At 42.9% G+C, this 14,817-nt stretch overlaps 6 protein-coding genes across 6 annotated transcripts; 2 read left to right on the forward strand and 4 right to left on the reverse strand.

Moving 5' to 3' along the window:
- Positions 1-93: 93 nt before the first annotated feature.
- On the forward strand, positions 94-1,338 carry FA14DRAFT_166063 (uncharacterized protein; the record flags this gene model as incomplete). Its single annotated transcript, XM_025499993.1, has 1 exon — positions 94-1,338. One exon carries the CDS (start codon positions 94-96, stop codon positions 1,336-1,338), a length of 1,245 nt encoding a protein of 414 aa, XP_025352095.1.
- Positions 1,339-1,407: 69 nt separating this feature from the next.
- On the reverse strand, positions 1,408-2,352 carry FA14DRAFT_93039 (uncharacterized protein). Its single transcript, XM_025503087.1, has 2 exons — positions 1,953-2,352; positions 1,408-1,876 (listed from the first exon to the last, which is right to left on the reverse strand). The coding sequence occupies exons 1-2, from the start codon at positions 2,073-2,075 to the stop codon at positions 1,478-1,480; spliced, it is 522 nt and encodes a 173-aa protein (XP_025352096.1). The 5' UTR covers positions 2,076-2,352; the 3' UTR covers positions 1,408-1,477.
- Positions 2,318-4,113, reverse strand: FA14DRAFT_162673 (putative 2-keto-3-deoxy-L-galactonate aldolase). The gene is made up of 2 exons (XM_025499718.1): positions 3,969-4,113; positions 2,318-3,686 (listed from the first exon to the last, which is right to left on the reverse strand). Exon 2 carries the CDS (start codon positions 3,659-3,661, stop codon positions 2,630-2,632), a length of 1,032 nt encoding a protein of 343 aa, XP_025352097.1. The 5' UTR covers positions 3,662-3,686; positions 3,969-4,113; the 3' UTR covers positions 2,318-2,629.
- Positions 4,114-4,552: 439 nt separating this feature from the next.
- FA14DRAFT_162674 (PLC-like phosphodiesterase) lies at positions 4,553-6,532 on the reverse strand. Its single transcript, XM_025499719.1, has one exon. It carries the CDS (start codon positions 6,454-6,456, stop codon positions 4,693-4,695), a length of 1,764 nt encoding a protein of 587 aa, XP_025352098.1. The 5' UTR covers positions 6,457-6,532; the 3' UTR covers positions 4,553-4,692.
- Positions 6,533-6,802: 270 nt separating this feature from the next.
- FA14DRAFT_151258 (DNase I-like protein) lies at positions 6,803-8,922 on the forward strand. The gene has a single exon (XM_025497468.1). The coding sequence runs from the start codon at positions 6,879-6,881 to the stop codon at positions 8,814-8,816; it is 1,938 nt and encodes a 645-aa protein (XP_025352099.1). The 5' UTR covers positions 6,803-6,878; the 3' UTR covers positions 8,817-8,922.
- Positions 8,923-8,937: 15 nt separating this feature from the next.
- Positions 8,938-14,615, reverse strand: FA14DRAFT_93073 (uncharacterized protein). Its single transcript, XM_025503089.1, has 2 exons — positions 12,889-14,615; positions 8,938-12,816 (listed from the first exon to the last, which is right to left on the reverse strand). Exons 1-2 carry the CDS (start codon positions 14,292-14,294, stop codon positions 9,060-9,062), a joined length of 5,163 nt encoding a protein of 1,720 aa, XP_025352100.1. The 5' UTR covers positions 14,295-14,615; the 3' UTR covers positions 8,938-9,059.
- Between the last annotated feature and the right edge of the window lie 202 nt (positions 14,616-14,817).

Consider the following 14,817-nt stretch of genomic DNA (forward strand, 5'->3'; position numbering starts at 1 on the left):
CATATCATGGTAAGCGGAGGCTTACTCCGCGATCCCGGGAGGATATTGCACGATGCCGAATTTCAAAGGAACGTTATTATCAATGTGGCATTGATGATTATCATCTTGATTCTTTCCGCATTTTATCACTTTTACCTAAAGCCGCCAAGTAAAACAGAAAGGGATGGAGTGAAAGATGAAGATATTGCAGAAATTGATTCGCTTATCGTATACCCAGTCAAAAGCGGAAGAGGGATTGAACTGGATGATGCAATGGTATCTCGCAAAGGATTCAAATTTGATCGAAGATGGGCAGTCGTTGCGAAAAAGGGATTGAAAAGGCTCAACTTAAAGGATGAACCAAAGATAACACATATCATTCCTTCCTTCGATTACGATAACAACATGCTCAGATTGCGGATAGGAAAGGAATCAAAAGTACAATTACCCGATATTGGTGTGCCTCTAGAGATTGACGAGAAAACGCTACGAACATGGCCGCATGTAGAGAATATAAGCTTTTATGGCGATTTTGCTGATGGCAGAGAATCCCAACTTGCTCCGGGTGATTGGGGATATAAAGGAACGCCTAGCGACTGGGTATCGGAGTTGGTTGGGTATCCAGTACACTTTCTTCAATTTGATCCGGTGTCCTCTAAACGAATCGCTTTTCCGATCTTCAAGCCCCCTCACGATCTTTCTCGATGGGAGGATGATCGACAAAAGCAACTGAATAGCGTTACAGGAGTGGAATTTCAAGATCTTTATCCTTTCTTGGTTGCAACAAGGGAGAGTTTGGCAGAGGTAAATGAACACGTTCAAAAAGCAATCAAAGAAGAAAAATTTCGATACGATAAAGTATTTTGGTCACGATCCGATCGAGATGTTTCTCTGCCTATTCAGCGATTTAGGCCGAACATCGTTCTGCGAAGTCGAAAAGTACAAGATGGAAAGGATAAGGTTGCACGATATGCAGCCTTTAGTGAAGACAGCTGGGAGACAGTATGGGTTGAAGCTGAGAAAGGTACACTTCCCATTCATCTAGTCGCTAGATGCGAAAGGTGTTTGCTCACCACAGTTGATCCTGAAACGGCTCATCGTGATCCAAATGTACCCTTGGCAATCTTACGTGAAACACGAGCTCGAATCAGTCAGCCTGGAATAAAATCGAGACCTTCGCCGTGTTTCGGTATGTACTCTATACCTGAAGAACCGGCGAATGGCTTCTTACGGATCAAAGTTGGTGATCCAGTTCGTGTTCGATGGAGACCGTTTGCGTTGGACGATGAAGTCGAAGCCGGAAGAAGACAAGTTCGAGAAGTAGCACCGGTCAGTCAACACAAGGTTCTCAAGAAATGAATTATACGATGATATGCTCTATTCTGCTTTTGTATTCTAATTATTCATTCAAGAAGATTAATGCTAATACCTTTGCGATCTGGAATGATATTCGTCATCGACATTGTATCAAACACTAGCGCTGATGAAGGACCTTCTTTTACAATTTATAGAAAGCACCTTCATGCTGTTCAGCACTACGGGCACCAGCACACCAATTGCTACGATCCTTTGTATATTGTTCAATACGTGGTTTAAGTTTCGTTTCTTGTAAAGCAAAATCATCAATCGTACCAATACGCATAATCTTTGCATCCGGAGCGCCAGAAGAAACACGGAACATGAGAGTGCCGCAGTTTCCACAAAAGTGATTGGTCATCGTGTTTCCCGATTCGATCGTCTTTGATTGTGCGAATTGTTTAAGCTGATTTTCTCCTCGAACGAATGAGATGAATTCGTCCTTTGCGATAAAGTTTGATGCAAACATCGACGCTGTAATTTTACGACAATCTGTACAGTTGCAGACGAACGTATCTACCAAACCGGGCTTTTCTGTAGGCTGAGAAGGGGGAAACAGTATAGATTCAGTCTTTCGTCCATCTAACACCAGCCTCCGAAGAACATCTCTTACTCACAAAGACCATCTGAACACCTCCACAAAAGCATGTTGCAGTTGCTTCTTTTTCTTTTGTCCAGCCATCGCTTGCTAAACCAGCTAATGGCAATGAACTTTGCTTAGCAGAATGAGAGGAAGTCATCTTTGATAGAGATATGTTGTATATGCTGATGGTGTGTGATGATCGTTTGTGTCGGACGACACTCTTTATATTTTTTGGTTGTTCGGTCACTCCGATGCGGGGAAGGTGCTGCACATGTTATCTCCGAACGGTTTGCGTGCATACGGGCTCTTTATCAGTGTAAAGCCGTTTTGCATTCTGTTAGCTTATTTCCGTGACAGGGTCGTAGTGATCGAAGGATTGACGTCAAATGAATTTTTAACGGTGTTTGGATGTTAGTGGGCACAACTGTATGAATAAAGAATACCCAGGGAATGGAGAAACCTAGCTTGATCTAAGCTTATATGAGACTGTCTTCGCATAAGCTTTTCTACAGATAGGCCATGTTCTGATCAACTCCAGATATAGTCAAGAATGCAAAATACCCAGATCCATGCAATTCTACACATTCATCTATACTAATGTTGAACTTGTTTTCTATCCCTGTCGAATTCAGATACTTTAGCCGGATGGCAAATAAAGATCAATCCTATTTTTTACAAGGATACAACTAAGAAGTAGCACATCGGCTCTGTCTATGGCACCTTTTTCATCTGCATGGCATCTTGCGTGACACCTTTCTCTTGTTCCAATTGTTCTTCCCGTTGCAAAGCAGGCATGACAGCATCTTGCATCGATGCAAAATCAACGTCAAGCTTTCGCAAAGGCAAACGTGGTGCACCTTGTGGATAATAAAACCTTTCCAACATCCATTTGGTACCTACGATTCCGGTCTTACTTGTAGCACGATCAAAACGAGAAATGATATCTTGATCAGCCTGAATTCGAATTAGTAATTCGCGCGAAGGAGATTGTTGAAATTGAATGATATCTTTGAAATGTTGAATGCACAACCTCGGTACAACGTTCGCCGTTCCAACGATTGCAAGCGTTGCTCCGATCATCATACATGGGAAGATGATATCACCAAAACCGGGAGCGACGTGAAAAGGTGTTTGACGTTTAACTTGTTTTGCTGATGTACTATTGGCTAAACGACCTAATTTTCCCACACCTGCACAAGTTAATTTTGCACCACAAATGTTTGGATGTTGAGCGATTTGTTCTAATAATTCAGAGTCCATATCGATTCCATTCGTTACTGCGGGAAAGTTGTAAACCATGACGGGTAATGGGCTTTGATCGGCAACAGAATGGAAGAAGTCTAGGAGAGCTTTACGGTCAGATTGTAAATTTGCACCAAAGTAGCTTGGACTGATCACGATCACGGCATCAGCACCGGCTTTGTGAGCATCTTTACACATTGACACTGTTTCACGTAAGCTACCACCACCCGTTCCCGCAATGATTGGTGTTTGTAATGCTTCTTGCTGTAAAGCTGTTCGGATTGCTTGACAAACTTGTGCCCTTTCGTTTGGTGACATTGCAGTTGCTTCACCTGTTGATCCGCATGTCACAAGTCCAACGCCAGCTTTGGCAAGTCTGATCGCATGTCTTACAGTCGATTTCAAATCCAAATCTTCCGTATTTTCGATAAATGCAGTTGGAATTGGAGCATAAATACCCGCCGGCAAAAGGATTGGCTTATAGCCTTGAATGACTGACATTGTTCTGTTGTTTTGGGATGAGAAACTGTTGAGAAGAAAAGATGAAATCATTTCAGTATTTATAAAATTGTGGACATTTGAATGAAGGGACATCGCTTAAATTGCCTGTCTGCCGACCGAATAGGTAGCGATCATTCAATTTCACCGTCAGATGACAGATGGAGTTTGAAATGAAAGCCGGCACGGACGCCTAGTGTTCATTATTTGCAGCGGCTGCGAAATGAATCATTATTTCTTTGGAGCGTTGTCATCGGTGGTGGCTCGTTCGGCGTTCAAATTTGAATGAGCAATAAACAACACCACTTACCGTTGTTTGGGCGTAATTTAGGATCCGATACTATTTTGTAAATGATGACGATAAGAAAGAAAGGAGCCGGTTTTTTCGATTTGGATGAACATCAATGAGATATACAAAAAGAGTTGAGGTTGTTGTGATGATGAATGTATGCATGATCAAAGTGGACAACAACAATAACAGATAATGTTTAATGCATTTACTCAACTATGGTGGGGGAAAGTGCTTGTTTGCCCGCGGAACAAATGAAAGGATAAACCCATTCAATTGTTTGTCCCTCTTTTAACGCCCTTCATTGGGTAATTACGCCCACGCCACTTAAATAAGGAAACAAATAACCCCCACGCTCATATTATCGGAACACAATTAACTGTAAAAGGTTGAAAAAGTAAACGTGGGGGAATACGGTATTCCATTCTTAGTATAGCATTATCCGGTAAACTGTTCTTACTCGTTATGATCGGAAACAGCTTTATTATCACACACTGGATCCTTGATGTACTCTCTCGCCTCTCCGGTTCCCCCACTTTGAAGGTCTGTTCTTATTTTGATCATAATAAAGAATTACAAGTGCGGATAAACAAATTATCGTACTGATATTACCGAGAATCTTGGCAGGGTCTCACAACACTAAGAATAACCATCATCAATTTGCAACCAAGAAAGTGCAGTGAATAGAGAGATACAAAATAATTAGGAAAGAAGAAATATTGCCATGCAAATGCAGCGACCAAAATCAAACATTCTTTTTATGATAACGTGCCAACAAAGTAGCCTTTGTTTCACCACCACGTAAATTTAACAAACGAATAAAATGCCATCCTTTTGGAATACTTGATAATCTAACAGCAGATGTCAAAAATGCAGGATTACGTGCGAACGCATCATCACTTTTGATTAATATACGTAAAAATGCTAAATCATCATCTTCGTACGTCCATTGAAGTTTTTCTGTTGGTTCCCAAACCGGTGACGTTGGAGGTGGTTGTTCGTGTCCGAACAATTGTTTGTGTTTATGGACACGATAATGCGAAGTCTTTTCCTTTTCTGGCTTGCCTTTTTGATTTGGGTAGTATAACGTACAGGTCACGTACGGCTTGATGTCCTTCTCTCTACCTTCAGGAACAGCCAAGTCAGTAGCACCTGCAATTTCCAATGTCAATTGTACTTTTTGTCCTTTGGGTGCTTGACCGCTACCATCCTTGCGTAAATATGGTGGTTTCAATACGTATCCGTCTGTACCAGCAAACAATGCTTCATTGATTTGCATAGAAGCATCAAACGTTTGCCAATTCAGAGCACATACTTGAGCACCAACGCCCCAGAAAGGTACAGGGTTCAAATTCTTTGAATTGATACGAGTTCCTTTTGGATAAATACGCATAAGATGATTGGCATTATGTTTTGAAACACTTTGACCTTGTTTCTTCTCAATCAATTCCAATACTGCTCGTTCTTCAACATTGACGAGGTGATTTTGTGGTTCTGTCAATGTTCCTTTGAGCCAAGCATCATCTTTTGGTTTCATACTTTGAGCATAAACACCCAAAGCGGCCAATTGAGGAATAATCTTTGCAGGCTTTTCATCCTTCTTTTCACGATGTTCTTTGCTGGCTTTATCATCACTATCTTGAGCTTGTTTTGCATTCGCAGGAATATCATCAGGAACGTCATCTTTCTCGAGACCGTAATATTCCACCATTACAAGAATTTTTCCTGTCAATTCGTCCAACTTGATAGGATCATTTTGGTCTTTGGCATGTTGTGTGATCAATCTATCACCAAAGACTTCTTCCATGATTGCTGCTAAGCGCTCTTGACCACCGGGCGAACAGTGATTCTCGAGAGAGATGAAGATGGGCAAAGGCGGGTGAGCTTGGCGTTGAGAGATTGCAGTAATTTCTTCTTCCAATGTATTCTTGATTGCTTCACATACATGTCTGAATGAGACATGTTCAGTAAGTGTATAGCCGTGTGTCACTTTTGGCTCTGCTTTATCATCGGAATCCCATGCATCAATTTCGACACATCTGGCGCCTGCTGATAAATGATGCTTGTAGCTCATACTATCTGCTGATCCATACAATTGCTTGCCGACAAGATAAGTGTTATGGGATGAACTGATAAAGTATTCTGCTAATCCGTAATTACGATCGTTGACATACTCAGGATGAACGAATTGCGGTTTTGCCAATAAAGCTTGAACGGCTTCAGAGTGGTTAGTTTCTGAATCATCTCCTCCGACGGCATCTTTTGAGATTTCACCTTCTTGTGCAAGGAATGAACGTAAGACATGGCTTACACGTAATTTCTTACGAGCTTCAATATCTGCACTACCACCAATTGCTCTACCACCACCGGCGATTGATGTCTCATTGATCTCTTCACCGAGATCATCACCTCCTTCGTCATCGTCATCGCGGAAAGGGTTGAGTTTTGCGAATCGATGAGTTGCAACGGAAGGTACGGTTTCTTTTGGTTCTGTTGATTGGGCTGACATGTTGGATAAATGTCTGCGGTGTGAATTATTGAGGTGTCAGTATATGTGTGCTATTGTCGTGGAAGGGAATGAGAAGTGAATGCTGTAAATCTTGCGGGGAACAATTCGTGCGAGGAATTGGAAGCGGTTCAGTGAAAAGCCACTTTGAATTTGGACATGTCTACTAACCCGGCTTGTAGGCAGTGCTGTTCATGCTCTGCTGTTGTACATGCATTGCAGCACGCTAAAAATGGCTCCACATGCCAAATTAAATGTCAATGCGTGTGGTGTGTAGCCTGGCTGGCTTACGTACGCGTAAGAAAGAACACTCCTCTCTATTGGGAAGAAGCTGTTTCAACCATCATCCTATTCATCATCATTGCAAGTCTCAAGGGAATCAATACTAGAAAAGATGCTGGCAAGATAAAACTCAAAGAAGAAACATGCGTATCACCACTTGGAATATAAACGGTTTACGCACTTTACGTCAATATAGACCTTGGTATTCACTAAAAGATTGGCAAGCATGTTTGGATTACTTGGAAGCAGATATAATCTGTTTTCAAGAGGTCAAACTTACACGTAAAGCATTGGTAACCTATCATAGAGATATGTGTGTTGCAGAAGGATATGAAGCATATTACAACCTTCATCCTACAAAAGGTTACTCTGGCGTAGCAACATTTGTCAAAAAAGATGTCTGTCATGTACGAAAAGCAGAGATGGGATTGACGGGTGAATTGGTACAGAACAAAGGTGACTCTCAAACCAGCATTGGAGGTTATCCTGATCTACGTGCTCCTGAATTGTCGGTTTACGACCAGATCGATCAAGAAGGAAGAGCAGTCGTGGTGGATTGTGGGCTATTTGTGCTTTTCAATCTGTATTGCCCAAACGAAACTGATGAAGGTAGACGGGAGTACAAGATGGGATACTATTATACCCTTGCTGAACGAGTAGAGAATCTATTGGCAAGTGGACGTGAGGTGATAATCGTTGGAGATTTGAACATCGCCCATTTACCGATCGATCATTGTGAAGGTGTCAATCAACGCACTCGTCAAGAGCATCTCGACATTCATCCGGCCCGTCAATGGTTGGATCAGTTTCTCGTGCCAAATGGAGCATTTCATGACGTCACACGAAACCATCACCCTTCAAGAAAGTTCATGTACACATGTTGGGATACCGTCAAAGATACCAGACCGGCCAATTATGGCGTTCGGATAGACTATACATTGGTCAGCAAAGGCTTGATGCCATGGGTAAAAGGTGCAGATATTCAAGCCAACATTTACGGAAGCGATCATTGTCCGGTATACGTTGACTTTCATGATGAGATCCAGCTGGAGAATGGCAAGACAGTAAAGCTAAAGGACACTTTGCTCTCGGATCCTACCACCAAGAGGAAGTTGCCCCCATTAGCAACTAACACTTGGCCAGAATTCTCTGGGAGAAGGATACAAAGCTTTTTTGCTCCTAAGCCGAGCTTGACGCCTTCGCCAAGTCCTGCTCCGAACGCACAACAATCTCCTTCGCCTATCTCAACATCTGCAGTATCATCGACAATCGTCAAACCAGCAGCACCAGTCCCTCCGTCAAAGACACCCCCACCAACGGTATCGTCACAGACAAATACTTCGATTCCCACATCTGCTACACCGGCAAGTCGTAAAGAGGCGAAGACTGAATTAAAAAAGGCAACACCATCCAAGAAGGTCAATGATCGCAAAAGCTCAACTTCGGCAAAGTCAAATGGACAAACAAATCTACGCTCCTTCTTCTCTCAACCAAAGGCACAGCCAGATTCACAGGATATTGTGGCAAAGACAGATGATCAAGTTAGTCAAAGTACGGAGAAAGATACAGATGCATCATCATCTACAATCGACCCGACTTCATCACCACTCAAAGAACAACCATCACCATCGCCAGATCTGAGGAAAGGAGAAGGAGCAGACGCTTTTGATGATACGAATAGTGCAGATCGTGTAACTTCAGCATTGGCATGGGGATCAATCTTTGCGCCCAAACAGCCGCCATTGTGTTATACCCACAACGAACCTGCACGAGCATGGACGGTGAACAAGCCAGGTCCTAATCATGGACGTAAATTTTGGATGTGTTCAAGACCGGTCGGGAGTGGCGGAACGGGTAATCCAAACGATGATTTGAAATATAGATGTTCATTTTGGAAATGGGATAGCGATATACGTGCAAGACAATCAAAATTAGACAGAGACGATATTGGAGAAGCTCGTAGCTTTCATGAAGTTGCCGGCAAAGCACCCCGATTGGGAAGTGGTGAAAAACGTGGACCTGAACAAAGCGAATCAAGAGCTCCTCATAAATCTGCAATCTTTAAACGGCAAAAGAAATAAATTCAATTTGTATTAAATTAGCATTTTTCCTACGGACGATTATGTCAAATTTGTATTTTACGTACGAAAAGGTGATAGCATGTTTTTGTAATGTAATGAAATGATCGACGAGATTAAGTTGTGTGATAAAATAAACAAATGAATGAATTAGAGGGAACAGATTAGAAATTATGAACTAGATGGTGAATTAGAGAATGAGTTTGACTGTGGATTGAAGTGTGATTATGTTATGGTGGTGGTAATTCACTTGCCCCTTCTTTGCTTTGACTTGAATCTCTTCTTGCTGCCCGGTAATTTTTCATCCGATTCGTATGCAGAAGATCCGGCAATCGAGTCGTCTTCTTTGGCGCTATTCAATATAGAAGTGTTAGATTCATTTCTTTGAGGAGTCATACGCTTTTGCCTAACGATTGCTTTGGCTTTGGCCGCCATTTCTGGCGTTGAAGGTCTTGAATCACCGCTATCCTCCTCTACTCGTTCGAGAGTACGTTGATTGTTTAGCGAAGTGGAACTTATTGCACCCATACTGTTACCAGAAATTGGACTGAGATCCTTGGGGTTCATTTCTGATTCTGGTGGTGGAGGTGGAAGTGGAATGGTTGGAGGATGAGAAGGCGGTCCTGCCAAGGCGATCAAAGCTGATTGTGGTGTAACGACGGGAGAGCTTGCTGTATTGATCTTTGGCAAGACATGCTTTTTCACGATATCAATTCCACCTCGTTCTCCCATTCCCGTCATTGGACTTCTGGTGGAAATTGAATCTCCATGTTCTGATACTGCAGCTGAGCCAGAATTTGAAGAACTTGATTGTTGATTGCGCCTATCTGAGCTAAAAGTGGAATGTGAGCCAGAATTTTGACGAAGATAAAGTTGTCGCTTTACGCTTGCTCCGCGAGAACTGTTGTCACTTTCCACACTGAATCCTCCAGTGGTTACTTGTCCAAAGCTTCTCTTGTGTTCCAAGATTGGCTTATCAACTTGCTCCATTGGCGAAGGCAATTTTGTTGCAAGAGGAGATATACTGGCACTTGGAATAACCAAAGGGCTTACGTTCTCGCTTGCTCCTCGGAACAAATCATCACCGCTTGCTGTCTTGTGCACTTCAGCATTCTTTTGAATATGAACGCTGGATCGATGCGGTGCTGCTTGAACAACTGCTTCTGCTGCCCTTATTTGAAGTTGATCGGGACTTCGAGCACGCTCTTTTTGTTTGAGTTTCTTTCGTGAAGATGCTTTTTGACTTGATGGCGATAATGATCTGATCGACCTCTCCTTGAGTTTCGGATTGTCAGCAATATCATGCAAGCCGAAAGAAGCTTCTGAATATTGATCTTGACCTTTTTTGCCCATAGCTGGAGATGTTCTGGCATGAGAGAGTTTATCATGCTGCATTTGTGAGGTGGAAGATTCAGACGCGGAAGAGATCTCATCGTCTTCATGGTACGTTGAAGTCGTTCCGCCTGACAAGATACGTTGCATTTCAGTTGGAGCTGAACGCATCGATTGCGTTGGCCCTTCTCTCGACAATCTCTTCTTTCTTCTTTCATTCCTATGAGCATTCAACTCTTCCGCTTGACTACGTGAGAATCCTCGTTTGTCTAAAAAGATTGACAAAACATCTTCATCTGCCATTTCGATGCCTGCTTTGAGTGCTTGATCGAGCTTTCTCTCCTTTTCCTTTCTCTTCTCATCTGCCAAAACCCAGTCTGGCTGTTGGTCAATGTCGACGTCATCACTGAGATTGATTGAATCTCCCAGCTTTGCTTCTTGCAGGAATTGTTCACTTTTGTCAAGCTTTTTGCCTTGAACTTCACCTTTGTAGGTATCTTCGATATCCTCTTCTGCTTTTTGCTTGCCTTTGATATCAGTCCTCCTCTCCAAGTATCTTGAATCATTTGATCGAAGGTTCTCCATTTCTTCTTCATTTTCTAAATCGCGAAGACTGTCGATTGTTGTAAGAGGGACAGCCGTTGCTGATAAATTAGAAGTTGGCATTCCCATGATCGCATCCTCCTGAAGGTTGGTGAGATTCGGCAATGGTACACCCATAGCACCTTGAGCGATTGAAAAAGAAAAAGACGTATTCGGGCTATGGTATACCGAAAGAGAACCACCCGAAGAAGAATTTGCTTCACTAGAAGGTACTTTCTTGCTTGATGAAGATTTGCTATCATGACCTTCTTTACCCGCGACCGAATAATCAAATGTTTCGACTTCAGACTTTGTCCGATTTGCATGAGCCGGGACTTGACCTATCAGCATAACGGATGAAATGCTGTTAGGATTGCTTAGACCTCTGTCCCTTCCCGTCGTGACATGAGCTTCAGGTGAATCATTTGGAACAAGAAGAGGCACATCTGTTGTGTTTTGATAAGAAGCGACAAGAGGCACATCTGTTGTATTTTGATAAGAAGCGATACCAGGAACGTAATCCATCGAAACGTTGCCGTAGTTTCCAAATGTGTCATATGTAGCTTGATGCTCTTGTGAAGCGTTACCTACGCTTTCCGATCTGTTTCTGTCATTGATGGAACTTTTGGTGCCTTTTCGCATAGTGGACAATTGATTGGAAGCAATTGAGCTTGGTGCACTTTGTTGCAAGAAGCTACTTGGCCTTTCGTTCACTTCTAACGTTGGCGATAATGTAGTTGAACGATAGCCAAGTGGCATTAGAGGCTTTACAGCTGTGTAAGCCCTTTGCACCACTTGTGGAGAGATTGGCAGAGTAATTTCGGATTCCTCGCTTTGCATTGCAGGCGAATGGGGAAGAGAAGTGTGATCGCTCCTTGAATGTGTTGTATCATTCGATGTTGACTCTGGGATATTTGTGCTCAACAGCGCATCGAGGTCATACATTTTTCCTGTAACAGGACCATTCAGCACTAATCGCCTTCGTTGACGGTACCTGGGTTGAAGGCCTTGCTTGTACTGCGATTCGTCATCCGTCAAACTGGTCCAGAGGCTATCGTCAGTTGGTTGTTCGCTCCAAATCTTTGAATGTCTAGGCAAACTATGATCATCAGCAAGAGTACGTATTGAGGCCGCAGTCTTTGGAGGAGAGATCGGAACGTCCAAAGCTCCGCCATTCTTGCGTTCTAAGTTTGGTCTGATACTGAGCATTGCTGGACTACTCTTTCTTGTTTTTCTCTCAGTCGGAGAATTGAATTTCAACAAGTTCCGACTCAATTTCTCGTCGTGCAATTGGTTGTTGACGTCCTCCATGCTAGATTCTTGTGGTGGCGATCTTGCTTGATGACCTGGCTGACCGCTGCTACCCGAAGAACGCTTTGTAGAAGGAGAGATACGATTCGGATGAGTGCTACTGCTATACGACGAAGATGTCAAGCCTTGGGCAGCTAGCTTCATCAAAGGATCTTGTTGATTTTCATGTACATAAAAACCTCTCAGTCCATCTTCAAGATCGCTTCCATTGCCAACACTACTTGGACGTCCCTGATTGGAGCTTTCTCTCATCAATTGTACGATTCTACTCTTCAAGCTGAAATTGCTCGACTTTCTCATAAGTGTACCGACTGCACCGCTAAATCTGGCGGAGAAATCGTTGCCATCCCTTTCTCGTGTGTCTTCGTCTGCCACCGTTACACTTTCCGCTGAAGTATGGGCATAATCAGTCGGAACTGGTTTACGAGTTGGAAGAGCTCTTTCGAGACTACTGCGTAAACTTTTTTGCTGAACAGGAAATATTTCACGGAATTTGGTTGCAGTAGCATCTGCTGCTGAAGATCTTCGAGGCAAAGAAGAAGTTCTGACTGGTTTGCGCACCGAATCTTCTGCTTTCAAAGTTGCTGATGTTGAAGCTGCAGCGGCAAGGCGAACAGACATTGGTGAAGATCCCAATCGATTTCTACGGTGACCCTCGTCTGATTTGTTGAAGTCTGCTAGATTCACTTTTTGTCCAGTAACAAAGACACGATTGGGTGATGTCGTTAGACGTTGACAAAAAAGGACGAACAGCACAACCGAAACTGGGAAGTATGAGCTGGAAAAAGGAAGGGAGAAGAAGGTCAACAATTTTTTCTTCTCAGCGGTGCTTTTATTCTTTCATACTCACAAGGTCAAGATTCCAGACCAATTCGCAAAACAGATGATAGTCCCGCAAAGAGCCGTACAAAATGCTAAAAACCACCAAAATATGTAATCTGCCCAAACATTGGTGGGTTCGGAAACACAAATGGTGTGAGCTTTGCTGCCATAAGAACTTGTAGGCTGGCCCGGTAGTATTAAAATGCCTTCCATATCTGACTGTACGGCACATTTTTCATCTCCTTCTTTGGCAGACAGATCTCTTGTAGATGTTGCAAGTCTCGCTGTAATCCAATCCTTTACCTGATCGGGATTTGAGGGCAAAGGGTCTTGCAGTGTTTTGGCTATGGCTACTCCGCTACCAGTTGCAGTCAAACTGGACACCCGATTTCTTTTTGTCAATCTTTCACGATTCAATTTGGAGAGAGCGTTAGATAAAGCACCGGAGATGACAGCAGCGTATGTATCACTATTTTCGACGATCGTACTTGTCTTGCGCTTGTGTCCGTTCTTGTTCTTCGTTACAGAAAGCGATGAATTTTGACAGAAGAAGAAAAACGGCAAGAAAACAAAAAAGATCAAGTTGCCCAAATGAAAGATACCGCTCCATCTACTGATGCGCAAATAGCAAGCCACACCACTTGGTCTTAAGCCTCCTCTCCAAGCTGCAACTGTAGCGAAAGACATTCCAAATTGCGCAAGGGCAAAAAATGAAAGTGGAAAGAAAAGCCATTGTGAAGCTTCTGGAAATGCAAGAAATGCGTTGATGAAAATTGATACAGTGATCATTGATGTTGCAATTGCGCCAAGTCCAACGATTGTATGCGGCCATGATCCACACTGAATTTCATGATCACCATGAGTGTAGGCGATATACAGTGTGATCAAAGCCAAAGCAGATGCTCTTGCTAAGAAAGAACAAAGTCGGTTGAGAACAGAAAGAACTTTCACCGTAACCTGTTTGTCTAAATTGGCAATTTGCATTTGTTCGTCTCTTTCTCTTTCGTCGCTTTGTGAACGGTCAATGAAACTTGAAAGGATTAAATTTCTCGGTTCAGTTTCTCTTTGTGGCGCTTGAGATTGCACAGAATCTTTGCTTTGATCGGAAGATGATCTTAATCGATTGCCTTTGTCTTTTCCGTTCCGAACTCCACCAATACATCCTACCAATGATTGCAAAGCGAGAGCAACATCTGTCGTCAATATATCCCATACTAGGCCACCAAGAAGCAACGGGCCAACAAAAGAGATGGAATAGGATAGATTCAATGCTGTATGTTGACTGATGTGTTCTCCCAATAAAATCACCACTACCGAAGCAGGTTGACTCCAAGGTACCGACACCATCGGCATATTGGCATCAAATTCACCCAAAGACTGCAAGAAGGGGATTGAAGAGGATGAAGGAGGTGGAATGGACGACATCTTGATCATGATCGACCTGTTGTTCGCAATGAAACAAGGTCCGTTCCATCATAAACGATATTGCCAAGTGAATACACATGTAGGATGTGGAGCTTTTCCCATCGTAAAAGATGACATCCTTCCAATCTTCCGAACAATCAGGCCGGGATTTCAATTCATTGTCGACGTACGTATGCATTTGACCTGTAGATCATCACCCTAAATTCATAGCGTGTGACTACACAAAGTTGATGAATTCATTCGGGAAGCGATAGTGCGGACACGGAGCGGCCCATTCTATCTTCTTACCCACTTCTTCTTCATTTTAGTACATGCCGAGAAGGTCTGTGATCCTATTTCGATGTTCGGGAAAGATGTAATTGATGAAACCACAATCTGTCTGTCAGAGAATTGTCGTATATGATCAGATTTGTGATTTAATAGGGATATTAACAGTGAGAGTAAGAGTACAAGAAGAAATTCAAGAAGAAAAGAGGGCCTAAGCGGAGGCAAGGGAAAAAAACAAACAGGTGCACTGCCCTGAGCGACGCAA

This window comes from Meira miltonrushii, assembly GCF_003144205.1.
Source record: "Meira miltonrushii strain MCA 3882 unplaced genomic scaffold FA14scaffold_6, whole genome shotgun sequence".
Classification (NCBI taxonomy): domain Eukaryota; kingdom Fungi; phylum Basidiomycota; class Exobasidiomycetes; order Exobasidiales; family Brachybasidiaceae; genus Meira; species Meira miltonrushii.

What these genes read in the sequence shown, in the direction of transcription:
- FA14DRAFT_162674 (XM_025499719.1), bottom strand. Translation starts at nt 6,456, where the DNA reads ATGTCAGCCCAATCAACAGAACCAAAAGAAACCGTACCTTCCGTTGCA.
- FA14DRAFT_151258 (XM_025497468.1), top strand. Translation starts at nt 6,879, where the DNA reads ATGCGTATCACCACTTGGAATATAAACGGTTTACGCACTTTACGTCAA.
- FA14DRAFT_93073 (XM_025503089.1), bottom strand. Translation starts at nt 14,294, where the DNA reads ATGATCAAGATGTCGTCCATTCCACCTCCTTCATCCTCTTCAATCCCC. An exon ending in TGGTCTGGAATCTTGACCTT is followed by an intron (nt 12,817 to 12,888) that starts GTGAGTATGAAA and finishes TCCTTTTTCCAG; the next exon opens with CTCATACTTCCCAGTTTCGG.
- FA14DRAFT_93039 (XM_025503087.1), bottom strand. Translation starts at nt 2,075, where the DNA reads ATGACTTCCTCTCATTCTGCTAAGCAAAGTTCATTGCCATTAGCTGGT. An exon ending in GAGGTGTTCAGATGGTCTTT is followed by an intron (nt 1,877 to 1,952) that starts GTGAGTAAGAGA and finishes CCCCCTTCTCAG; the next exon opens with CCTACAGAAAAGCCCGGTTT.
- FA14DRAFT_162673 (XM_025499718.1), bottom strand. Translation starts at nt 3,661, where the DNA reads ATGTCAGTCATTCAAGGCTATAAGCCAATCCTTTTGCCGGCGGGTATT.